Source organism: Chrysemys picta, chromosome 3, assembly GCF_011386835.1.
Source record: "Chrysemys picta bellii isolate R12L10 chromosome 3, ASM1138683v2, whole genome shotgun sequence".
Taxonomy (NCBI): Eukaryota; Metazoa; Chordata; order Testudines; family Emydidae; genus Chrysemys; species Chrysemys picta.
In genome coordinates, this window is record NC_088793.1 from 170,956,367 (window position 1) to 170,983,564 (window position 27,198).

At 43.1% G+C, this 27,198-nt stretch overlaps 1 protein-coding gene across 7 annotated transcripts in view; it reads left to right on the forward strand.

The window, feature by feature from the left end:
* Window positions 1–27,198, forward strand: part of MTA3 (metastasis associated 1 family member 3) — a 262,904-nt gene that overhangs the window by 5,529 nt on the left and 230,177 nt on the right. For 3 of the 7 annotated variants that reach the window (XR_010599913.1, XR_256380.5, XM_042855143.2), the window contains exons 1-3: window positions 76–424; window positions 3,996–4,063; window positions 6,282–6,375. Coding sequence is in view for 4 of the 7 variants with exons in the window: in XM_042855143.2 (XP_042711077.1) it covers window positions 397–424; window positions 3,996–4,063; window positions 6,282–6,375 (190 nt within the window). In the remaining 3 variants the exon portion in view is untranslated. Of the gene's footprint in view, window positions 1–66; window positions 425–3,995; window positions 4,064–6,281; window positions 6,376–27,198 lie in introns of those variants that run through there. The other 4 variants (XR_256379.5, XM_005301267.5, XM_065589543.1 and 1 more) reach the window with 3 other exon arrangements.

The following is a 27,198-nucleotide window of genomic DNA, read 5'->3' on the forward strand; positions in this document are numbered from 1 at the left end:
ATGTACCGATACACTCCTGCCCCCAATGCCCCCCCCCCCGCCAATACCCCCCAAGCAAACGGACTCCGTCCTCGCTTGTCCTTTTGGGGCCAGAACCACGAGGGAAACTTTTAACCCCTCCTCCCCCGATGCGCAGCGGGACACGGCGCTGGTGCAGCGTCCGCCCGGGCAGGGCTATCCGTGCGCTGGCGCCGCTCGCGTCCCCACACGGGCAACCCAGGAGGGCTCCGGGCCCGGCGGCTCTTTAACCCTTGCCCTGCCGCGCCCCGCGCCGGGCAGCTCCGGGGAGGGCCGCGGCGGCGGCGGCGGGGCCCGAGGCGGGGAGGGGGGGCAGAGCGAGCCGCTCCCTCCCGGCCCGGCCCAGGCGGCAGGAGGAGCAGGGCGCGGAGCGCAGACATGGCGGCCAACATGTACCGAGTGGGAGGTATGTGGGGTCCGGGGAGCGCCGGCCCTGCCGCCCGGGCTCTGTCCCCCGGGCCGGGCGTGCGCTGTGCGCAGCGTGCTGGGGAGGAGGGAGCCTGGCGCACACCCCAGCCCCCCCACGCCCAGCCCAGGGAGCAAGCGCCCCACGCCCCCGGGGGGCCCCCAGCGGGGCCTGGGGAGGGGAAGGAGCCCGCCCCGGAGACGAAGGAGCCCAGCCCTCTGCCTGTGCAGGGGGAATGGGCTCAGCCCCCCAGAGCAGGACAGGGGAGGAAGCACCCCCGCGAGGGAAGGTGGGGAGCATCCTCTGCCCCCCCGGTGGGGGGGATAGGAGCTGCAGGCCCCTTCATTGGGGGAGGGAAAAGGGCAGGGCAGTGCCCCCAAAGGTCAATGGGAGCGGGCTCAGTAGCTGCCTAAGAGGCGATCACATGTTGTCTGCAACCAGCCACCACCAGGGGATGCAACAGGGGTAGCATCTCCCAGAAGAAATGGGGAGATGGTCTCCCAGGAGGACAGGGAAGGAGGCCACTTCTCCCGCCCCAGGATGTGCTAAAGTTATCCAGTAGCAGCCCCCCGCCAGGAAGGAGGAAAGGGCCAGGCTCAAACCAACATTGCTCAGGCCTGATGGGAGTGGGCAACCTGTGTCCATCCAGAGGTTTCTGCAGCACAGAAACGTCTCACCTTGTTTATTATTGCCTAGTGTCTTTGGCTACCTGTAAGGAAAAGTTTCCATATACCCTCTCCCCATTCCTCCCCCCAAGTTAAGTAATAAGTCAAGTTAGGTTGCTGTTATCTTGCCACCCATCAGCTTGGCTCCTGTGGGAACCACTGTGTTAGGTGCAGGGTGCATTGGCACAGGAGAGATAGAGGCCAGTTAAAGACTAAAGGAGGCTGTGGAAAAACACAAGCAATAACAATTTTCCACTCCCCCACAATAAAATGCCCTGTGCAGTGTTTACAATTATATGATTGGTGCCAAAGGAAAAGCTGAAGTTAGCTTTTCCATACCATCTCACTGTTCAATAGCATTTCTCTCCCAATCACTCCCCAAACCAGCATCCTACAATGCGTATCAGGGATGAGACAAAGGACAAAGACTGGACAGGGCCCATGAGTGTCCTGGTTTTGTCAGATCACATGCTAACGAGGTCTGAATTAAAGATCGTAAAAGTGATGAAGGTGAAATCAATTCCATCCTGTCTGTCCCTCCCAAGAGGTCAACCGCACAAATACAGCGTGGGAAATGATTGCTTAGGAAGGACTATGGCAGAAAAGGATCTGGGAGTTATAGTGGATAACAAACTAAATATGAGTCAACAATGTGGTACAGTTGCAAAAAAAGTTGTTATGGGATGTGTTAGCAGGAGTGTTATAGGAGAAGTAATTTTTCCTCTCTACTGAGCACTGATAAGCAGGGTGATAATATTTTCTCAAAGGAAAAATGGGACACCCCCGGGCCAGCCCGAGGCATAGTGCACACCCTATGTGTGCAGAGGGGAGCCCTCCGAGCCCTGCCTGTGTCTCGCCCATGCAGGGCTGGACTGAGTGTGGGGCTGGCCCAAGCCCCAGCGCAGCCTGCTCACAAGCACCCTTCTCCTCACACATGGGATTGTTCCTCTGAGCCCCACTGCCCACCCATGCGTGGAGCTGCCTGAGGCCTCCCCCTGAACACGGGGCAGGATGGCTGGCCCGAGCCGATCTCCTTAGCCCTCACTCCAGCACAGGGCTGCAGTTACCACTGGCCCACACTTCCCCCACATGTTCCTTCATACCCCGTTAGGGGTCCTACCCCACTTTTTTGACAAAACTGCATTTTTCCCGTTTGCTTGCTAACAGATGATCAAGAGCAAATGGGAAAAATACTCAGTTTTGTCAAAACAGTCGGGACGGCTGGGACAGGGCCTAAAAAAGGGACTGCCCCTGCCAAAATGGGATGTATGGTCACCCTTCTGATAAGGCGTCAACTGGAATACTGTTTCCAGTTCTGAGCACCACACTTTGTGAAAGATGTGGACGAATTGCAGAAAGACCAGAGGAGAGCAACAAAAATGATTAAAGGTCTAGAAAACATGAGCTATCAGGAAAGATTGAAAAAAATTGATGTTTTTTAGTCTGAAGAAGAGAAGACTGGGGGAGGCATGTGTAAAAAGTTGTTATAAAGAGGATGATGATACATTTTTCTCGTTATGCACTGAGGACAGGACAAGAAGTAATGGGCTTAAATTACAGCAAAGGAGATTTAGAAATTGCGGGAGCTTGTGGAATCTTAATCATTTGTGGTTTTTAAGAACAGGGTTAGTCAAACATCTGTCAGGGATGGGCTAGATAATATTTAGTCCTGCCTCAGTGCAGATGATTGGCCGGGATGACCTATTGAGATCTCTTCCAATCTTACATTTCTATGATTCTGTGATGTAGTTATAGCAACAAGCCCTCTTTCTCCAAGAGGGAATTTAGGTTGTGAGCCTGTGCACCCTTATTCATGTGAGTAATCCTTACAAGAAAAGTCCTAGTGAAGTCTGGGCAAGGATTCGCATAGTCTGGCCCCTGCTGCTTAGATTTTGGATTCTCACCTTAGGGGAACATGAAAACATTTCAGGAAGTAGCAACCACCCTCTCATTATAACTAAATGAGAAGGGGTCCCGGAATGTTTTTCTGCTGTAACATGGCATCACAGTATGAGAAAGGTTGAGAACCACTAGCTTAGACCTGCTAAACCATTCCCTCTCCCACTACATGTAACACACAATGATTACATATATATTTTTGATGAATTAACTGTACATTCCTTTTCTAACTCCCATCCCCCTTCTCATTTTTCCCCCTTTTATTGAAGCTAGTATTGGAGATGTAAGATTATTGGGCAGGTTAACCTCTGTATGTTCACTATTTTTCCATGCGTTAATTCTACCATGTTTCCATAGTGGTAAATTCATACATTAGTGCAGGATGCAAATTACCGTGTTTTGCAAATTATTTACTGAACTGGGATGTCAGCAAAAGCAAGTATGATGCATCACAAAAGTACTTTGTTCATTTATCTGGACTACTGTACTTATTAATACTTCCAAATTGGCTAGTCAATGTACAGTAGCATATTTTCTAAAAATAGCAATGTCTCAGTAATACCAAACTGCACTATACAGTACACCGAGGGTAAATTGTTTGCTAAGAGGTTGTGGGAGACTGCCAGTTTTTAAAGCGGATTTATAAAGTACGTGGATTAGTGAAGTGCATTGTAGGCTTTGATCCTACAAAGATTTATGCACATACTTAACTTTACAGTCATTGGGAATGTTCATAGTGTGTAAAGTTAATCACATGTATCTTTGCAGAATCAGGGCCTTAATGAGGTTCTGTTTAGTTAATCCCAAGAGTTATGAGATTATTGATTCAAAACTCAACAAATATTCAAAATGTTGAAATAATCGAAATATACATCTGGCATTGTATATGATTGAAGCACCTGCTTTTTACAAACCTCTAGAGTTAGGGGAATTGTGCATTCACAAAAACAATATTCTACAAATATTGCTTTTGAAATAATTAAATATCTCTCTGCCTTTTGTTACAGATTATGTTTATTTTGAAAACTCCTCGAGCAATCCATATCTGATCAGGCGAATAGAAGAACTTAACAAGGTACATGAATATGTAAAAATCCTATACACTACTTTATAAAACCTGATGTAACTCCCAGACTAGTGCAAATGTGTAGTTCTTCTTAAAACCCAAATAGTATTTTCCCAGCTCTTGAATGATTTCCATAAACATGCTGTGTTGTTTTGGAGATTTGTGTGTACTTTATACTGAAATATTACTATGTGATCGCTTATAATTTTGCACTATGTGGAAAAACAGCCAGTACATCGTGATAAGGATGATTCTACTTTTTAAAAATCCAAAACCAAACCTTCCACAAAGCTGTGGGCCTGTATGCTCAGGAGATTGGTAGTGGCATGAATTATTTCACCTTTCTGATGATCTAGCCCAGGATGGTAATTACCATAATTTCTCACCATTTAATGTTCAGTGGCATATGAGAAATGACTTGGGATTCTCAGACAGTTCCCAATGGATAGATGTCCAGATAATAAAAACTGCAACGCCACTGAAGTTGTTTGCACCTTTTGTTGGCAGTCTTTGAATAGGCACCAGAGATTTGAATGGCCATGGAGACTCAACTCTCTACTTTCATCCTTAGGGAAAGTTTTCCCATGGCAGGATTGAGGCTGTTTGAGGTGGCAGTATGGGGAAGCATGAAGGCCCTGTCGTGAAGTCTCATGTTACAGAGACTATATTATTCTTATAAAACATTTGGCAGTTTATTTACTAGTGTGCTATAAAGAACTATTATCAACACTTATAAGTAAATTTCTCATATCAAAATAAATGATGAAACTAAAGTATATTTTGTAGTGTCAAAATATAAATTAAAAAAAAATGTTTTTTAAAACCTATTTGTAATTCACAACATTTGGTAATCGGCAAGGGGTCTTCCTGTTGTTCTTTCCTCTGTATTAATTTTTAGAGCGATCTGAGACCACTGCCACTCAGCTAATACTTGCACCTCACACATTTTATAATCAGTTTGGACTTCTATTGGAATGCAGTAGGTTTTATTTGCTGTAAATGAAGTGATTCCAATAATGTTCTAAATGTAATGTTTATTACCTTTAAACTGGATTGCCATAATGTAATCTTGTTGGTGGGATGTAGGGCACAGTCATTTATTGATTTTTAAAACAGAGTGGTTTCTAGGATTTAGTCCAGATTCCTAATGGGGAAGTATGTATCTTTCAGGTGTTAAGGGCATCAAATTAAGAAGAAAGAAAACTGAAAAAACATGTTTTTATTTTATTTATTAGACATTATACATACATATCTTTTAAAAAAACAACAACTAAAACATGGCGAAACTCTCAATTGTCGCATGAATCTATTTTAAAGAAAGTATGTAAACGGTTGGAACACTGCTAATTTTTAATATACATAGTGAACTATTGCACTGGATTTTGACTCTTATTCCCATAGCATGAAAACATGGGGTATGAACTATGGGCTCATGATTTTGAATAGTTGAAGTTGTTCATGGGCGATGGAAGTCACACAAAAAATTATTGGCATGTCTTTTACAAGATTATTACTACATATGAGCATTTTTCACCATGAATGAGGCTGCTGCCTATAGGGGCCCTTCTTTGTTCACTGCAGAAATTGTAAATGAAACAGGAGGATGAGACAGTGAATAGTGTATAAGGAATAAGACAGAAGGATGCAGGAGGAGAGAGATGTTAAAAATTCTTTAAGTGTTAGCAGAATATTGCCAGCCAGAGCTAAGCCCCAGTAGTAAGAATCCTGCAAGATGATATCCTCAAAGGAGAATTGTAAGGTAAGTAATTTTTCCATCTAGTTAACTGAAGTAAGCGAATTTGTCAAATAAACTTTAATGGGTCACATTGAACATAGTTTAAATGAAATTGACATAGTAATTTGAAATGCACATTTGCTTACAAAAAAGGAATTAAAAAGAAATGTTAAATAAGCTTTTAATATATATAGGTTTTCTAAAGAATTCTTACCTTAAAATGAAATTGTCATTAGTCCTAGTAACAAAATAATACTATAAGTAATTTTTTGCAGTCAGTATAAATGCTTTGATGAAGTGAGCTATAGTTAGTATGGGCTTGCTCCTGGAAACCCTTACTTATGTGAGTACTCACCTGGATAGTTCTAAATCACACAAGCAGTCATGAGGTAGTCAATGTGATTAAATCCTGGAGGATTGGGTACATATGATTCTAACAATTCAGTAGAGTGAGGACAGACCCTGACTTGACTAATTTATTTTATTTTCTAGACTGCTAATGGCAATGTGGAAGCAAAAGTTGTGTGCTTTTACAGACGACGAGACATTTCCAACAGCCTTATAATGCTTGCAGATAAACATGCTAGTAAGTTGATTGTATGTTGTTTTTGATTTTTAACATTAATTGCACATATTCAGCAGTTATAAATTGCAGTTACTATGTTGGCCATAGGCATGTTTGTTTTCCTTTTAGGTGTTAACTAACATAATTTGTGCGATACAGCGATCCTGCAGGCTGCTCCATCTAGGCAGACCCCATAACCTATACAGAGCAACTTACAGGATCAAGAGCTTTGCAGGATGCCTCATTTTTTAGTTAACTGGTCACGATGCAGGAAGTCAAAATAGAAACATTTGCTAGCTATACCTGATCAAACATCTGCATGATGTATTCACTCTTATGCATTTGAATGGTTGTATTCTTCATGAGTTTTAATTTACTAAGGAAAATAATCTTAAACTGATTTAAAATTTTCTTTCAAACAATATTTTTATTTTTTGGTCCAGAAAATATATTCGTATTTTCTTTTTACATCAAAAATAAAGATTAGGAGTCAGATTTATCCCAGGTATAAGTCCATTGAAGCTAAGAAACTTTCATAAGAGATTAATTGGATCCATTGGCTCTTGTGCCATGGCCAAATTATTTTTGTGGGTAAGGCACAAACATAATTGTATAGCTGGCATAACTACTTAGTGGCATGTTGGCTGGAGTAAATGTGTTGCAGATGACTGTGAAAATTGTGCATGGACATGAAATATTTCCTCATCTGTCGAATGGCATTTACTTATGTAACTGGGATAAGTGTAGGTCTCTAGCTAGTAAAATATTAATAAGTGTTCATCTTACTGTGCTTTCAGAAGAACAAAATAATTGTGGTAGAAATGAGAGGTGCTTTTTGAATGCACACCTGCTGTTCGTTGTAGCTGCTATTCATTCGTCTCTCAATATCATTCCTTGCCCTAATTTCTTGCAACAAAAGTGTAATTTTTAAGAAAGAGAAAAATCGTAATGAAAGAGTTTCAGATGGGGGACTGTCTGAGAAATTGGTTGTTTGTAAAACATTACATTACCCTTGTAAATACACTATGAGTGGAATTTTCAAAATTGCCTAAGTGAATTAGAAAGATGAGCAGGATTTGGCTCTTGGGTTTTTCTGCTATAGCTAAGTTGAGGTGCTATGTTAATCATAAACCTTGATTTTCAGGCTTGGATATGACATTTGAAATTGCATTGTATTGCAAAATGCGGTATATCACTTTGTATCAAAATGTTTCAAAAATGTCAAGACAAAACATTTATGGTTTTCAAAATTTTTTGCAACTTTGGAAATTTTATATTTCAACCTTTCTTCCAGACTTGGGAAAAAAATGAAAGGGGACAGAAATTCTGATTTTCACTCATTGGTACTCTTCGGTTTCTCCACTCTTTTTTGCTGGTAGAATCCTGTAAACATAAGATCTGGTTGAAAATTTTCAGGTGAATTGTTTTTTTCTCTACAGATAGATCTTTCTATTTTTTTTTTTTTTAAGCGTGTGTAGGATGTAAATAACTGACTAAAAAGTTTTTTGGGTTTTGTGATTTGTGTTTTTTTAACTTTTTATCAATGATTTTTATGGGAATTGCTAACATTTTTCTATTGGAAAAAACTCCACAGTTTTCGATTAAACAGAAAGTTCCAGTAACTTTTGATCAAAACAAAACATTTAAAATTTTGAAAAAATGGATCCATTTTGAACACCACAAAATGGAAACAATTTCAAAATTTTGTGAAATTAAAAAACAAACAAAAAAAACCAGGTCTAAGACACACTGGAGAACAGAATTTTTAATTTTTTAAAAACAATAATCCTTTAAAGAAAATTTCAGGACACATATACTATTTAAAAAGTGCTTTATTACATAACTGACATTTTTGCAATTAAAAAAAAATCAAGTTGACACTGTCCCCTTAAGTTTGAAACACTTGAAAATGGTCTGAAGGGAGGGAATTGAATTTCCTGTCTTTTTCCTTGTATTTCTGTTGGAAGTGAATTAATATGGCATTTTTATTTGTCCACCAGCATCATGGATGATGTCAGTTTAGCTTTGTGAATAGTTTTATTAGCTAACTATAGCGTAGGGTTACCATACGTCTGGATTTTCCTGGACATGTCTGGCTTTTTGGGCCTCAAATCCCCGTCCGGGAGGAAATCCCAAAAAGCCGGACATGTCCGGGAAAATAGGGAGGCCAGGGCCAGGGGTGCTCGGCCGGCGGTGCGGGGCCAGGGGCCGGCGGTGCGGGGCCGGCGGTGCGGGGCCAGGGGCCGGCGGTGCGGGGCCGGCGGTGCGGGGCCAGGGGCCGGCGGTGCGGGGCCGGCGGTGCGGGGCCAGGGGCCGGCGGTGCGGGGCCAGGGGCCGGCGGTGCGGGGCCAGGGGCCGGCGGTGCGGGGCCCGCGGCCGGCGGTGCAGGGCCGGGGGCCGGCGGTGCGGGGCCGGCGGTGCTGGGCCGTGTGGGGCCGGGGGCCGGCGGTGCTGGGCCGTGTGGGGCCGGGGGCCGGCGGTGCTGGGCCGGGGCCCGGTGCCCCAGGGCCCGAGCCAAGCCGGGCGGGAGATGCCAGGGCCAGAGCCTCTTGACCTGGGCCGGCCGCCGGAGGAAGCCACTGGGCCGTGCCGCCCCTTGCCCCAGCTTACCTGCTGCCTCCCTGTTTCAGGCTTCCCGCGAATCAAATGTTTGCGGGAAGCAGGGGAGGGGAAGGAGCAGGGGGCGGAGCGTTCAGGGGAGGGGGCAGAGTTGGGGCGGGGACTTTGGGGAAGGGGCGGAGTTGGGGCGGGCCCGGGCCCGTGGAGTGTCCTCCTTTTTAAAAATTAAAATATGGTAACCCTACTACAGCGGCAGAGCTAGAGGGGAAAGCTATCAATGCTATTACATGGATTACTGAAAAAAAATACTGTTTTTTCCCTTAATTTCTGGTATTTAAAAAAAAACCCACATAGAATCCAATATGACATTCTCCGTTCTGCCAGAATATACAGTAGCAGCTTAAGGTGTTGTTTAGATTTAGTTTGCAGCAAACTGGGGTGTAAATCTACCCCATAGTAGCCTGCCGTGCACTAATTGTCCATGTGGACCCTGTGTTTCAAAGTGAAGTAGATCAATGCATATGAAGGAGTTGTTAGTGCATGTCAGTGGGGTCCATGGGAAAGTTAATGTGCAGCAGTGCTGGGTAGAGTCACACCCCAGTTTGCTGCAAACTAAATGCTTGAGTAGACAATTCTTAAGAGTGTGTCACTTTTGAGTCTGAACTGCTTTACAAAGTACCTTGTAAAGTTGTATTGTCAAAGTTGACTTGTTAAGAATTTAATTGTGTCCTAATCTCTCAGCAATTTAGAGAGTTGCAACACAGATAAAATCCATGCTGGGCAGCCTTCCAACAATGAACTTTTTGTGTGCTTCTGCAAAAACACCAAGCATTCTTATCACACTATTCTGTCTTTCTATTGGAGTGTTAGTGTTGTGAGCAGGCAGGGTATAGAGAGCAAGATTATTCTAAATGTCAATTGTTCAGAGAGTATGATCCACATATATTTCAATACTCCATTGCAAGAAAGGTACAAACGTTGTCCATCTGCAGTGGCTGTTTGGCACTGTAATAATAAAAAAGACATGTACCATAACAAAGTGTCTAGGTTAAGACCAAAGTCTAAAAAAAATTGGTGTCTAAATTTATGGTTCCTGAGACCATATGTAAACCCCTAAGTAAAATGGCCTGATTTTTCAAAAATGGTAAGCATCCAGCTTCTCTTAATGAGTACAGTAATCAGTGAAATTATCTTGGGTTTTATAAATTTCACTGTGCCCAGTTCAGTCCTTTTCAGCTTTCAGCTGAGTTAAGGCAGGGTCCAGTGAAGAACATGGAGAGAGAGGAAATAAAACAAGCAAGGAGACAGAAAACAGAAGTGGATGGGCAACAAACAAAGAGGAAGGGGAGTGGCCGAAATACACACAGAGCTCACTAGAGAGGGAGAAGCAGACAAAATGGAGGATAAATGACAAAGGGAGGGAAAAGCATGTCCCCCATATTAGCAGTTTGGTGTTGTGGGTTGAAATAAATTGCTACTCACCATTATTTAGGAGGAAACAGGTGCTTAACATTTAACAGACCTGTAGGAGCAACCACGAATGATATGAAAGTTCTGGGCTGAAGCCCTAATACCAAGGGATAGGAATACACTGGGTTTATACCAGGATTATGCTCTTGGGTGCAAAGGAGAGGGCTCATTTTTGAAGCCTAGTAAGATGATCTGAATAGGTTTAGTGGGTGTCTGATCAAACTCTGCCATTCTCTACAGTCCCTTACCCTTTTACCTTCTTTCTTTCCCAATGAGCTTCTGTTGCAGTACTGTAACTCTGCATATTCTGCTGTTGTAACGCCTCAAACAGCTCTTGACTTGTTGACCAGCTAGTAAGGATATTAACAAGTTCCACAATCAGAGACCATTGCCTTCCACTTTATTGAGTTTGACATCAACCTGATGTGGTCAATCTCTGACTGAATGTCCAAAATTGTTCTGAAAGTCTTTTTTTTTTTTTTAATGTGGTGATGGGCCAAATACTACATTTAGTTTTTGTTGTTAACACTTTAGTTTTGAAGATTTCACCCTGTTTTTTATTAATATCCGTGTTTATTGAATTTTGATATTTGGTGTTTGATTAAGCCTTACGTTGGTGCTCTAGGATTTAGGTACCCAGCCTCTTTGAAAATTAAACTTGGGCTTAATAGTTTTGGTAACTGGAGAGATCAGCAGTGGGACAGAAAAGTGTTTATAAAAGACAAAAGCTTTAGTCTATCTTAGCTTTCTTTGTCTTTTAGTGCCATGTACATTTTTTGTTTGAGTTGGCCTGTTATCTTTATTTCTCCAAGTTTTACCTGCTTTTTACAATTTTTTTCAAGTAATGCACTATAACAGACTTCAATTTTTAACAGCTCTTGATCATTCAAGTTTCATGTGCTACTATAGTGGATGATGATATAAAACATTATTCTGAGTCTCTCCTGCAATGTTGAGAAGAGGGAATTGTGGGAACAAAAAGCCGAAATTACTGTCAATTGTTTAGAGTTGGGAGTTTGGGTTTTCTACTCAGCTCTGATGCTGACTGATGCTGTGATCATAGGCAAGTCATGTATTCTCTCTGTGCCTAGGTTTCTCCATCTCTAGAATGATAACAATACTTACTAACCTTAAATGGGTGTTGTGGCGAATAGTTATCATTTGTTAAGTGCTTTGAGATTTTTTAATGAAAGGTGTATATACTAGAAGTGTGAAGTGAGATGCTAGGGTTATTAATTTATATGGCAGTATTCAGAATGCTCTAACAGCTCTGCTTTTGAATTCTGGGAGTAAACCAAAAGCTATGTGGTAGCTGGTATACTAATATGCATCTCATTCACTTTACAGTGCACTTTTACCACTTTTAGCATCTCTTACCTTTATTTAAGGCTGTTTTTGAGAAATACTGAGGTTATTTTGAATATTGTCATTATACATTAGATACATGATGGTTGCCAAATGTTTCAGGTACATCTTACAGAAATGCAGCTGCTAATAGTTAACTATTTAAAAGGTACAGGATACTGGAGCAGCAGTAGCTGGTGGCATAGAAACTCACCAGCAAAGGTTAACTGGATAAATTATGTTTATTTTTTTAAAAAATATTTAATTATAAGACAAATTGTGTGTTGATACTCCCTGTAGCTACACAAGGCTGAAGATGGGTTCTTTTCATACTTCTCACCAAACTATTGAGTAGCTCATTACTACTACTAAAGTTTCTTAACATCCGTTATTGAGGGAAAAGTGAGACTATTTTCTACTGCATCTCAAAACTTCAAAGAATGTGATTTGGAAAGTTGAGTGTATAATTTTCCAAAAGTATATGAAAGAAAAATGAATCCGAGACAGAGGCAGGTTTATATCTTCAGACTGTGTTTAAAAAACATAAAACAAAAAAACAAAAACAACCTTCCCAACAACTCCTGCCTCTTAAACCCCCACTCCCCCCAAAATGCAGAACACATAGCATACAGGACTTTAACCTAGCACCCTTAAATATCTAAATCTTTTCTTTGTTTCCAGTTCAATATTTTAATCCCCCTCTGGCACAATTTGACTCAGCATAATTCAAAATATGAACAATCCACAAAAGGAAATAGATTTTTTTTATTCTGTTCCTCTGGCCAGATAATACAGCCAAAGATTTGATCGGGGGTCCTCTTAGAGATATTTGTGATCTTAAAATAATTTCTTAGAGATATTTGTGAGCCTAAAACAGTGTGGTGTCAGAAGGGGTCATAATATCTTGTCTTTGTCTCTAATTAATATCCTAATTATTTTTGTTTATTAGAAAAGTCATAATTTTTAGTTGAGGGACTCTTTACTGCTTCATTTAAAGCATGTAACAATATCTTTGAACCAGCAGTTTTTTATGAAGCCTAAAAGTTGATTCCTTTGTCCAATTAGCTCCCCTGAGGATACCTTCTATTATTGTCTCAATAGCTAATAGTTTAGTTACAGAGGCCCTTGTGAGTGATTGAAAACATAAAAGGGAAATATCTATTCTCGCATGACCTATAATCCATTTTAGACATTTTGTTCTTCTTAGATATCAAACCAGAAGGTTGGAATGAACAAAATAATTCAGAAGTTGATTTTTTTTATACCTGGAGAATACTTGTATTGTTGCATCCTCAATGCAATCTGCAGGGGTTTATCAGGGATAATGTATGACAGTTAATGCCATTTTATTCATAGCAGAAGTAGAAAATGACACACTATAATCTAGGAAATGATGTTTGGAGACATTCAACACTTTCAGTTCAGATGTTTTTTCATAGGAAATAAAGCCTAGTAGGGTTGCCAATTAAGCAGACTGTTCTTTGAGCAAAAGATTATAATCTCCTTTCAAAAACCAAAACCTTTCAAATCTTATTCAGATTCTAATGGACAAAAAAACCCAACAACATAGGAGTAGGATAATGCAACCAATTCACCCCTTTGATAGTGACATCAGAGTGTCTTATCCAATTAATTTATTGGTCATCAGAGTGTCTTCCATCAACGTGCAGTAGCTGTTTCAACTTCACTAATAAAGCATGAGCTCCTTCTTTCCTAGAATCAAGAAAATATAAATCCATTGATTGTTATCCTGTGACAATGTACCATTCCTCTGGGAGTAAGGGTGGCAAGATGGTGCGTGGGTCAGAAAATCCTACAGTTCCACACTAGGATGGCAAAGGTTGTGAGTTCAATCCTTGAGGGGGCCATTTAGGGATCTGGGGCAAAAATCTGTCTGGGAATTGGTCCTGCTTTGAGCAGGGGGTTGGACTAGATGAGCTCCTGATATTCTATGATTCGGGACAGGAAGCAGCTGGAGCTTGTTAACCTTTTGGGAGCATTTATAAGGAAAAGGAAGTCAGAGGTTGCTGGGAGTGGGTGAGCAGTCCTGTGTGTCCGGACCCTGGCAGAGGTTTGCTTCTGACCAAGGAGATGCCACCAACCTGATTTCAAGTCTACTATATGTTTAATGCTGTTTGCTTGCAGCTTGACTGTATTTTTATTTTTTATTATTATTATTCTGCTCTGAGGATAAAAGAGCAAAGGGCTGTTAGTACCCTGACCTCTTTTGTTTGGGAAAAGGGAAGATTTCCAAAGGACTTGGGCTGCAGGAAAACTAGCAGAGAATTTACTGTCTTATACTTTGGCTTTGAAAAGGCAGTAGCAGGAAGTCTTGGGAAGCCAGGAATGTTTCGGAGAATTAACTGCAATGGCTGCCTGGACTGAGACTGGGGGTATGTCTACACTACGGGATGAATCAGAATTTATATAATTCGAATTTTGGAAACAGATTGTATAAAGTTGAATGTATGCGGCCACACTAAGCACATTAATTCAGCGGTGTGCGTCCATGTACCGGGGCTAGCGTCGATTTCCGGAGTGTTGCACTGTGGGTAGCTATCCCATAGTTCCCGCAGTCTCCTCCACCCATTGGAATTCTGGGTTGAGATCCCAATGCCTGATGGGGCCAAAAACATTGTCGCGGGTGGTTCTGGGTACATCCTCCCCCCTCTCTAGGGAAGCAACGGCAGACAACCGTTTCACGCCTTTTTCCTGGGTGAACAGTGCAGATGCCATACCACGGCAAGCATGGAGGACACTCAGGTCAAGACAGCAGTCATGAACATTTTAAACATCTCTGCACATTATCGTGCAGTTTATGCTGAACCAGAACCTGCAAAACCAGGCGGCGAGGAGTAGGCTACGGCAGTTCGGCGGCGAGAGTGATGAGGACATGGACATGGAATTCTATCAAACCGCGTGCCCCGGTGCTTTGGAGATCATGCTGTTAATGGGGCAGGTTATAGCCGTGGAACGCCAATTCTGGGCCCGGGAAACAAGCACAGACTGGTGGGACGGCATAGTGTTGCAGGTGTGGGACGATTCCCAGTGGCTGCGAAACTTTCGCATGCGTAAGGGCACTTTCATGGAACTTTGTGACTTGCTTTCCCCTGCCCCAAAGCGCCAGAATACCAGGATGAGAGCAGCCCTCACAGTTGAGAAGCGAGTGGCGATAGCCCTGTGGAAGCTTGCAACGCCAGACAGCTACCGGTCAGTCGGGAATCAATTTGGAGTGGGCATATCTACTGTGGGGGCTGCTGTGATGCAAGTAGCCAAAGCAATCACTGAGCTGCTGCTACGAAAGGTAGTGACTCTGGGAAATGTGCAGGTCATAGTGGATGGCTTTGCTGCAGTGGGATTCCCTAACTGTGGTGGGGCGATAGATGGAACCCATATCCCTATCTTGGCACCGGAGCACCAGGGTACCCAGTACATAAACCGCAAGGGGTACTTTTCAATGGTGCTGCAAGCACTGGTGGATCACAGGGGACGTTTCACCAACATCAACGTGGGCTGGCCGGGAAGGGTTCATGACGCTCGCGTCTTCAGGAACACTACTCTGTTTAAACGGCTGCAGCAAGGGACTTACTTCCCGGACCAGAAAATAACTGTTGGGGATATTGAAATGCCTATAGTTATCCTTGGGGACCCAGCCTACCCTTAATGCCATGGCTCATGAAGCCATACACAGGCAGCCTGGACAGGAGTCAGGAGCTGTTCAACTACAGGCTGAGCAAGTGCAGAATGGTGGTAGAATGTGCATTTGGACGTTTAAAAGGTCGCTGGCGCTCGTTACTGACTCGGTCAGACCTCAGCCAAACCAATATTCCCATTGTTATTGCTGCTTGCTGTGTGCTCCACAATCTCTGTGAGAGTAAGGGGGAGACCTTTATGGCGGGGTGGGAGGCTGAGACAAATCGCCTGGCTGCTGATTATGCGCAGCCAGATACCAGGGCGATTAGAAGATCACACCAGGAAGCGCTGCGCATCAGAGAAGTTTTGAAAACCAGTTTCATGACTGGCCAGGCTACGGTGTGAAAGTTCTGTTTGTTGAAAACCCGCCCCCTTGATTGACTCATTCCCAGTAAGCAAACCACCCTCCCCTCTTAAATCATAGCTTGCTTTTAAAGGAAATAAAGTCACTATCGTTTAAAAATCATGTATTCTTTATTAATTGATTGTAAACATTGGTAGAGAACTGACAAGGTAACCCGGATGAGGTTTGGGAGGAGGATAGGAGGGAAGTAAAAGGCCACTGAAAAAATTTAATATAATGACAGCCTTTTGGTTGGGCTGTCCAGTGGGGTGGAATGGGAGGGTGCACGGAGCCTCCCCCCCGCGTTCTTACACGTCTGGGTGAGGAGGCTATGGAACATGGTGAGGGGGAGGGAGGTTATACAGCGGCTGCAGCGGCACTCTGTTATCCTGCTGCCGTTCCTGAAGCTCCACCAGACGCCGGAGCATGTCCGTTTGATCACGCAGCAGCCCCAGCGTTGCAGCCTGCCACCTCTCATCTCGAGCGTCCTTCATGACCTCACGTTCACTGGCATCTTTCCTGTACTTAGATACCGTGTCCTTCCACTCATTCAAATGAGCTCTTTCATTGCGGGTGCATTCCATTATTTCCGAGAACATCTCGTCTCGCGTCCTCTTTCTCCGCCGCCTTATCTGAGATAGCCTTCGGGACGGAGGAGGGAGGCTTGAAAAATTTGCAGCTGCTGGAGGGATGGAAAAAAGGAGAGAAGTTTTTAAAAAGATACATTTTACAGAACCATGCTTATACTCTTTCATGGTGAAAAACACTATTCACATTATATAGCACATGTGATTTCAGTACAAGGTCGCATTTTCCATCTTAATATTGAGTGCCTGTGGCTTTGGTGTTAGAGATCACAGACGCAGGTCTGGGCAACCGAATTCGGCTTGCATGTGGCCATGGTAAGCCATTGTCTTTCGGCTTCTGTGCCCTCCTTTCCCACATACCAAGCAAAGCCCCTTGACTGCTGTGGTTTTCTTGTTAACCTTCAGCAGCAGAAAACAAACTAACCCTCCCTCCGAATCCAATTCTCTGGGATGATCACTTTATCCTTCCCCCCACCGCGTGGCTGGTATCAGGGAAGATCCCTGCAGAAATCAAACTAACCCCCCGCCCCGCCATGAATCATCTGGGATGATCGCTGTACCCCTCCCCCCACCACGTGGCTGGTATCAGGGAAGATCCCTGCTAGCCAAAGGCGAAAAGCTCAGCGCCAATTCTCCTTCCACCCCCCCCCCCCCCCGTGCGCTTGGCTAACTGCAGGGAAGGGTTTCTTTTCAGCCACAGGCAAACAGCCCAGTAGGAACGGCCACCTCTGTTTCCTTAATTAAATTCCCATATTTCAACCAGGTTACCATGAGCAATATCACTCTCCTGAGGATTACACAGCGAGATAAAGAACGGATGTTGCTTGAATGCCAGCAAACACCGGGACCACACGCTGCCAGGCTTTGTCATGCAATGATACCAGATTACTTGCTACTAGCATGGCATAGTCAAGTGTCCTACCATGGAGGACGGAATAAGGCTGCACTGCCCAGAATCCTTCTGCAAAGGCTTTTGGAGTACCTCCAGGAGAGCTTCATGGAGATGTCCCTGGAGGATTTCCGCTCCATCCCCAGACACGTTGACAGACTTTTCCAGTAGCTGTACTGGCCGCGAATGCATCCCAAGTCCTCAGGGCAAATTAATCATTAAAAAACGCTTGCTTTTAAACCATGTTTTATATTTTAAAAGGTAAACTCACCTTAGGTCCCTTCCATGGGGTCATGGTCTTGGGTACTGGCTTGGGAGGATACTTCAGTCAGGCTGAGAAAAAGATCCTGGCTGTTTGGGAGAACAGAGTGCTGTGTGCTCTCCGCAAGCTCGTCGTCCTCCTCCTCCTCTTCCCCGTCCGCAGAATCCTCAGGTGTGGCTGATGAGATTACCCCCGCCTCGGAATCCACGGTCAGAGGTGGGGTAGTGGTGGCGGCCCCCCCTAGAATTGCATGCAGCTCAGTGTAGAAGCGGCATGTCTGCGGCTCTGACCCGGAGCGACCATTTGCCTCCTTTGTTTTCTGATAGGCTTGTCTGAGCTCCTTGACTTTCACGCGGCACTGCTCTGAGTCCCTATTGTGGCTTCTCTCCATCATGCCCTTGGAGATTTTTTCAAAAGTTTTGGCATTTCATCTTTTCAAACGAAGTTCTGCTAGCACTGAATCCTCTCCCCATATAGTGATCAGATCCAGTACCTCCCGTACGGTCCATGCTGGTGCTCTTTTTCGATTATTGGTCTGCATGGTTATCTGTGCTGATGAGCTCTCTGTGGTCACCTATGCTCTCCTGTGCTGGGCAAACAGGAAATGAAATTCAAATGTTTGCGGGGCTTTTCCTGTCTACCTGGCCACTGCATCCGAGTTCAGATTGCTGTCCAGAGCGGTCACAATGGTGCACTGTGGGATAGCTCCCGGAGGCCAATACCATCAAATTGTGGCCACACTAACCCTAATTCGAAATGAGAATATCGATTTTTGGAGCTACTCCACTTGTCGGGGAGGAGTACAGAAATCGATTTTAAGAGCCCTTTATTTCGAAATAAATGGCTTCGTTGTGTGGATGGGTGCAGGGTTAATTCGATTTAACGCTGCTAAATTCGAATTAAACTCATAGTGTAGACCAGGCCTGGGATTCCAGGAAGTAGGGAGGATTGGGAAACCCTGTCTCTCCTCATGCTCTTCCATGTACAAATCCCATATGGGATCCATCAGCACTATATGGGATTTGTACAACATCCATATGGAAAACCTCATCATCACTAGCAACATTATTTATCCAAAGCTGCTTTATATGTTTTCCTGGTTTCATGTATCCTGGAGTCTGTGATGTGGATGACTGCTCCTACAGGAGACCAGTTACCCTGAAATTAGCCATGGTGAAAATTGGAAGGATCCTAAGATGTCCCAGAAGATTCTCTGACCAGGGGCAAAGAAAGGGTTCTATGCCAATTCCAAATTGGTGTTGGTAGCTCTGATGAGGTTTAGTGCTGTATTACTTGAGTAATAACTCTTTATGGTCAGTAGGGAAAAGTATGGTGTTGTTTTTTTTCTGGAGCTGAGGAACACAGCTGTACTTTGCTTTCTTTTAGAGAATAGCTTCAGCTATCATTTGCGGGAGAGGGAAGCAAAACATCTCATTTCCCAAACCTTCTGGAAAAGAGAGCCTTGTCCAAAATCCTGGCTTTGTGTGACGAAGCAGGATTTTTTTGTAATAATTTTATGAATCCTGTTTGTGCCTCAGTGTCCCCTGTGTACTGCATTGTTACCCAGTGGGTGGAAGGGGACTGCTTTTAGAGAAGGCCTGGACACATAGGTGTGGGGGTTGCCTAGCTGTATCTGGGCCTTAGTCTCAGTCGAGTATCTGAGAAGACAATGGGAAATCCATTCACCAGGACGTTGACACCTAACAACCAATGACAAGGGATATGGACTTCTCTGCCTCTCCTTAGGAAAGCTGAACAATAATCCCAACTCAAGATCAAAGGACTGAATTTGAGGGATAGGAGCTGGCTGCTGGAAGGTGTCAGTGCTGTCACCAGGAGTCTAACCAAGGAGGTCAGATTGGAAGAGACCGACAGAGCTTGAACCAAGAGGTTCACTACAGCTTGGCTGGGCTTTGGGCTAAACCAGAGTGGACTATGCTTTAACCTTCAGTTCCCTATACTACCCTAAGGACTTCCTATGCTGCGTTCCAGTTAATGAATAAACCCTAGTATTTTGACAATGCTGAGTGAGTTTCACTGCAATTGCTGGGTGAGGTGCATTAATTCCTGAAAAGTGTACGAATCTTCATCAGGAGTCTGGCTCAATTGGATTAGCTGAATAGAGTCAACGGTGTGAAGCAGGAGTGCAGAAGGCCCAGAGGTCCATGTAATAAGGCCATGTGGCTTACCCTGGAGGAAGAGTGAGACCCCTAGGGGGTCTGGCACCATGAAGGGGTTCCTTCTAGAGACTGCTCCAAAGCTGAGTCTCTAGCAGCCCTTGATTGTGTGGGTCTGTGATGTCTTGTAGCAAAGGGGAAGCTTATGCCAAGGCTCTAAGGGTTCCTTGGGGGAATCATAGAAATAGCGTGTTTTGCTCAATTTGTTTTTATTCAGGAATGATGTACTGCTGTATTTCCTCTGGGAGTAGAGCAATAAAGAAACAGTAATAAGGAGCTTCTGCTCTTGACATAATATGAGAGTCTTCCTTTTGTGAATGACATTGTATAATTACTAATTCACTGTAGTGTGTGTGTGGCTGTGTCATTAACCAGATTACTGTCAGCTCTAAGTACTTTCTGGAATTATTGCCTGCCATGGACATACAGTAAATTTATTTGGTGGAGAATTTCTTATTGATATGTTATCATGATTGTTAATGTTCTTCTTTTAAATGGAATAAATGGGTTCTAATCTACAGGTCATATCTTCTAAGGGACCTCAGCTCTATTTCCAAATTTGCATGCATAAAATTGTGTACCTGGACTTTTGTGGACTAACTTTTAGGTGCCTAGGATTTCACACATGCAAAAATAGTGGCTGTATTCAATGCATTTGTACAATTTTGTTTGTATACCTACATCTGAATGTTTGCATGTGAAGAATCCTAGGTGCCCTGTATTGAACACACACAAAAGTAGACGTGTGGTTTTAGGCACACAGATTTGGAGATTGCTTCTTTACTATACCAAAAATCTTATAATATTTAAACAGAGTACCACAAAAATGGATACTTATTAAATTTCTCTTTTAAAAAACAACCAACTTGGTTGGTTTCCTGACTGTCAGGCTGACTGTATCCAACTGGATGTGTTAAGCAAAGGTTGCAGAAAATTAATTTCTTTAGTTCACTTTTGTGAGATCAGTGATCTTAGAACTTAGTAGAGAGTTTACTAAAGTTCAGCTGCTTCCTTTAATAACTTAAATTCCCAGTCAAGCAAACGGGGGTCAAATTGGGAAACTAAAATGTGGTAGTACTCTTCTGATCTCTGCCCATGTGAGTCATCAGAGTGAGATGTCATTCACAGTAGATTGTGCAGATGTATAAAATACTGTTGTGCAGGTTTCTGAGCTTTGGCTTGATGGGGTTTGAATATGTCCATGGGCTCTGGTAGGCTTCGTGGGCTTGGCTCCTTCTTGATTAGGGAAAATAAGTGGGGGCATCTTCCAAATTGCCCCCCCACCCCAATATCCTCAGAATCAGACACCACTTGCAGTAAATTGTGCAGATCTGTGGTCCTCCCTCTCCTTTCTTACACGATCACTGAAATAGTATAAAGGTCAGCATTGTTAACTATCATCACTGAGATGAATGTGGTAGTTCACAGCTGTAAACAATTTTCCAGGCTCTCTGCAGACTCCCAAAGGGTATGTGTGCATAGCAAAAGCTGTGCATAGGCTAGCCTACTCGAGCTATCTTGAATCCAGATAGTGCTGGAAACAGTAGCAGTGAAGACTACGCAATGCGAGCTTCAGAGTGGGCTAGCCAGCAGTATGTGTACCCAGGGTCCACGCTGGGATTTGGGTTCTTAGAACCTGTCTCTGCATTAATTACTCTTGAGTCTCATTTTTGAGGTTTACTTCAACCATAACAGGTGGAGACTGAGTTACAGCTGAATTTCTGGAGAACAAAATAGTAGTTTCAGAGAGGTGCCGCTGCACAGCAGCTGAGTCCGAACCCTGCTGGCGATTGATTCTGCATGTGGGATCCCTGCCCCATTCAGAGCCATTTGTCAGACTGCCGCCTAAATCATTATATCGTAGACGTACTGATGTGTGCTTTTACTGTCTATACTTGAGATTAAGCATTTATTAAGAAATGGCACAAAGTCTCAAACTGAGACTTCATCTATTGTGACATACTCCATTATTGGTGATTTGTATTTTCTACTGTTAGGGCTTGTCTGCATGAAAGATTTTTGTACCAGTGTAGCAACACTGAGGTAGTAGTTACACCCAATGCAGTCTCCTAACATAGTTGTGATTGTGACGGGGCCCCTGGGGCGCAACCTGGACTGTGGGACCGCTGAGCCCTCTGTCCCACCAACCTGGGGTATCCCTCTCACTCTATGATGCCATGTCTAACCTCTGGCAGGTACTGTAATTACACAGACATCCACAGGCAGGGACACACCCCACTGAGTTACATAAATTCTTTCCCCAGCTGCTCATGAATCAACAATAGGCTCCAGCCAATTCCCACCCCCCAGTTCCCCAGCCTTGCACCCCAGAACTGTACTATTTTGCACTGGTCAGAAGCCTGGATAGAAGATAGATTTTAAGTGATTATAAGTAGCAGACATGGAAATCAGAATTGGTTACTTTAGAAACAAAAATAAATTTGCAGTCTGAGTTCTACAAACTAAACAGGATTTGAATCAAGCAACGTCTTAGCCTGACAAATGGTATGAACAAGTCACAGATCCTCAATACACAGGCTGGAACTCTTTCCAGGCCTGGATCACCCTCTCCCAGTTCAAAGTCTTTGTCCTCCAGAGTCCAGATTGATTCCGGTGTTGAGTTGTGGGAGAAGTGAGGCCAAGTGATGTCACTTCTTCTCTTTTATAGTTTCTTCCAGCTTGCTTGAAAGACCTTTTGCTGTGATGTGGGGGTCTGCCCCATTCGTCAAATAGTCTCCATTATCTACATGTTCTCTCAGAGAAGTCTCCATTGTATATAGTTCCTGGGATAGTGGGTTCTTTTCTTGATGGGTGTTGATGAGCCATTAACCGCTGTCTGGCTATTCCATTGTTGTATCTGAAAGGCTGTATCTGGTTGTGGGTGTGTGACAGGGTCCCTGGGGGCAACCTGGATTGTAGGACTACTGAGCCCTCTGTCCCAGCAACCTGGGGTATCCCGCTCTCTCTCCATGATGCCGTGTCAAGTCACAAACCTTGGGCTGGTTCTGTACTTCCACAGACATCCACAGGCAGGGACACACCCAACTGAGTTGCATGAATGCCTTCCTAGCCACTCATGAACTAACAATAGCGAGGTTTCAGCCAGTTCCCCCCAGCTCTCCAGCCTTGCACCCCAGAACTGTACCGTCTTGCCCTGGTCAGAAGCCTGACCAGTGTAAGTTTATTACCCAGTCTGTTCTTCCCTCAGTGTGGAGAGGACACATACACGCCTTTGTAAACAGAGCTGAGATTTCCAAAACACTTCATGCAAAATACACTGTTTCAGGTAAAATACAAAACAGAATTATTAACTACAGAAAGATAGAGTTTAAGTGATTATAAGTGGTAGGCACAAAAGGTCAGAGATCCCTTTGTTCTTTGTTACCAAAGAAAATAAAAGGTAAGCAGACAGTCTAAATCTTAAACCTTATTACACAAGGCAGTATTTGGATCAAGCAGTTTTTCTCATCCCACTGGATGCTGCAGGTAGGTTATAGTTCTTAATACACAGGCTTCCCCGTTAGACCAGTCTCCTCAATTCAAGTCTTTATCTTCCCAGTGTTCTTGTTGCTTCCAGCGTAGGTGGGGGAGGAGAAAGACCGAGTGATGATGTCACTTCGTCTCTTCTATAGTTTCTTCCATCTTGCTGGAAAGACCTATGCTTGTGACATGGGGATCTGCCCGCATTGGTCAAGCAGCCTCCATTGTCTACATGCTCTCTCTGAGAAGTCTTCTGTTATGGTCTTTGGGAGTATGGATTCCATTTAATGGGCTATCAGCGTGTCTGGCTACTCCATTGTTGTACCTGAAAGGCTGGTTGTGGGTGTTCCCAACCTCACAAAATATTTCAGTAATACACACATAGCAAAACTTCATAACGTCACATACACCTCTACCCCGATATAACACGACCCGATATAACATGAATTCAGATATAATGTGGTAAAGCAGTGCTCCGGGGGGGCAGGGCTGTGCACTCCGGTGGATCAAAGCAAGTTCGATATAATGTGGTTTCAGCTATAATGTGGTAAGATTTTTTGGCTCCTGAGGACAGCGTTATATCGAGGTAGAGGTGTACAATGATAGCACGTACAATCCAACAGGATATTAATGTTCAACAGATCAAGACTTATAAACTGATACCTCACAAGCCATACTTTGTACAAAACATATCATAATTACATGACGGTGAATATGGGGGTTTCAGGGTGCTGCTTTGAGGTACAGTGTCAGAGTGATACACTGGTGTAAAGGGTGGCTTTCGTTGTTTGAACAAGTGAAAAGAACAGGAGTACTTGTGGCACCTTAGAGACTAACAAATTTATTAGAGCATAAGCTTTCGTGGGCTACAGCCCACTTCTTCGGATGCATATAGAGTGGAACATGTATTGAGGAGATATATATATATACACACATACAGAGAGCATGAGCAGGTGGGAGTTGTCTTACCAACTCTGAGAGGCCAATTAAGTAAGAGAAAAAAACCTTTGAAGTGATAATCAAGCTAGCCCAGTACAGACAGTTTGATAAGAAGTGTGAGAATACTTACAAGGGGAGATAGATTCAACGTTTGTGATGCTCAGCCATTCCCAGTCCTTATTCAATGAACAAGTGAAGAAATTCCTAATGTTGACGGGAGGCTCTTTGTTGCAAAATACTATGCTAGAATAAGAATTGTGATGTAAGAACAGCTGTAGATTTATTTTGTGTACAATAACTTTGAAATGATGGTTAGATCAATATGCCTTTGCAACTGTTCTTTCTTTCTTTCTTTCTTTCTTTCTTTCAACAGCAGGTATCTGTAAAGTCACTATTCAACACTTATACAGTATTTATTTCACTACAATGGTACAGATGTTTTAATATGCTGATTATAAATTAATTTGGAACTGAATGCTGCTGACTTTGAAGTCTTTACTTAATTGCTGTAACATAAATATATAAAGCTCTTAATGCAAGTAGAGAAGGAGTGAGAGAGAATCTCTCTTGCAAGTCTGTAATGGACTGTTAATGGTTATCTAATGATTGGATGTAGGCTGTTAACCAAAACTTTATTACTTCTGACCTGACATGTTCACTTCTGGTGTTATTTATTATAAGTACAATTTACAGTAAAACTTTATTATAATCTCATTCATCATTGCATGAAAAGTAACGTTGTATCATTTTGAAATTACTATAATGTATTTCAGAATAATAGCTTCTGTTGATGCATTCCTGTCAGATCCCTCATATTGAATGCCAGAATTACATGCATGATTCTCTATGAATAAAGAAAAATCAAAGATCAGAAAGGAAATGGTATAACGTGGCTGTTTTCTTTTGTATGATGTCTCCATCAGCATTCTAAGCAAGTAAAACCCCTATTCATTCAACTGAATAAAGGGTGAGGACTTGTATATAAGAATATATTAATAAAAGGCATTTATAAACAAGGGTCATAGGCAGTAACAAAATTTTATTGTATTTTCATGGATTGCTTATGAACTTCCAACATGTATTTAAAAAAAAAACGAAAACAAAACCGCCCGCCCCCAAATAGGATACACCTTACCGGATTTGTCCAGGCTTCGTATTTAAAGGGAAGCAGTCATTTTGAAATCTAGTTAGATAAATGAATTCAGAAAGTTTAAGTAGTTTCAATTACTACATCTGCTTCTTAATATTACTGCCAAGATTTGTAATTCTGAAATAATATTTTTACCTTTCAAAATATACTTTCCTCTCCCCTGTTGCAAGTGAATTAAAGCTAATTTTTAAGAGGATCTAAACATGAAGTGTTCAGTGGCATGGGAATTTCTCCTTGAAGAATGGAAAGTAGAGTAGTCAGGTAATTTTTACAAAGTGACATTTTTTAATGATAAAAGTCCACAGAGGATTAGACTGCATGTGCTCTGGGAGTTTGCCATTTATGAGACTGCTTCTGAAATTTTATTGCTTTTAATTTGGTATGCTTTCATGAAAAAATAGCCTCTTTCTTAATACTGTATTTTAGAAAAGCTCATACAAAAGAAATATGTATGTTACTAGAAAATATTATGTGCAAAACAAAATCATAAGAGTAGCATCAGACTTCTAAAATACTAATTGATTTCTTTTCCACAGTGTTTCACATTTTGATTTAAAAAGCAAACCTACAGTAGATCAGTGTAGAAGTATAAAAGTCATATTAGGATAGCTAGTATAATGAAAATGTGATGTTTTGTATTGACAGCTGAATTAATAGTTTAAAAGGTTTTAATGATTTTTGGACTCTGTTCTTTTCGGTGTGCACATACACATATATAACTCTCACTAATGCTAATAGGATTGATGTACATGCATCAAGGAAAGAATACACTCCAGAGATTAATCCTGTAAACACATCTCAAGAATGGGAAAACTTCTCTTTTAAATCCCACACAGCCACAATAGTAGCATGAAAAATGTCCCTGAAAATACTTGGAAGATATGAAAGCAAACCATATTGACTGGATTTTTTGGCTTGAACTGCAGTTGTACAAATACTCTTTGATGTAGACAGAAAATTGATTGATGGGTGACTACTCAGGCCTCCTGTTGTGAAATAAAATAACTATAGAGTCATTATATGCACATTCATATACCACATAATTTAATGGAGAATTAATATGATAGTCTACTTTCTTCTGGATGAAGAGACATAGTAGCTACTTTGCTTTCCTTATCAGTGGAATGGGTTAAAAACTTCAGCAGTTTCAGGATTTATGTAAAGACCCCTTATCAGTTTTCTGATGAGGTTTCTCATATCCAAGGCACCTGTGGCATTTCTTGTCCCAAATTTCCTGTCTATGCATGGTTTCTGTTTCTTAGAGTAGACTTTTGTGATTATGATTTAGGACTCTAAAGAGGAAAGTTTTGTGGTGTTAATTCCAGACATTGCTCAGTTGCTTCATGATTTTATCAAAAAACATGTGAAGCAAGGATTGCCAACTTTCTCACTGCAGAGAACCGAACATCCCTGCCCCACCCCCTTCCCCGCCCTTCCTCGAGGCCCAACCCCCCACCCCACCACTTCTATGAGGCCCCGTCCCCACTCACTCCATCCTCCCTCCCTCTGTCGCTTGCTGTTCCCTTGCTCATTTTTCAGGGCTGGGGCAGGGATTGGGTTATGGGAGGGGATGAGGGTTCCGGCTGTGAGTGCGAGCTCTGGTGTGGGTCCGGGGATGAGGGTTTTCGGGTGCATGAAGGGGTTTGGGGCTTGTTCGTGGGGCCCAGGAGTTCAGAGTGTGGGAGTTGGCTACACACTGGGGCAGGGGGTTGGGGTGTTGAATGGGGTGAGGGCTCTGGATGGGGGTACGGGCTCTGGGGTGGGGCCAAAGTGAGGGGTTGGGGTGCAGAAGAGGCTCTAGGTGGGACAGAGGGGGTTGGAATGTGGGAGAGGACTCTGAGCTGAGGCAGGGGGTTCGGGATGTGGGCGCCAGGCAGCGCTGACCTCATGCAGCTCCCGTGAAGCAGCACCATGTCCCTTCAGCTCCTAGGCGGATTGCAGCCAGGGGGCT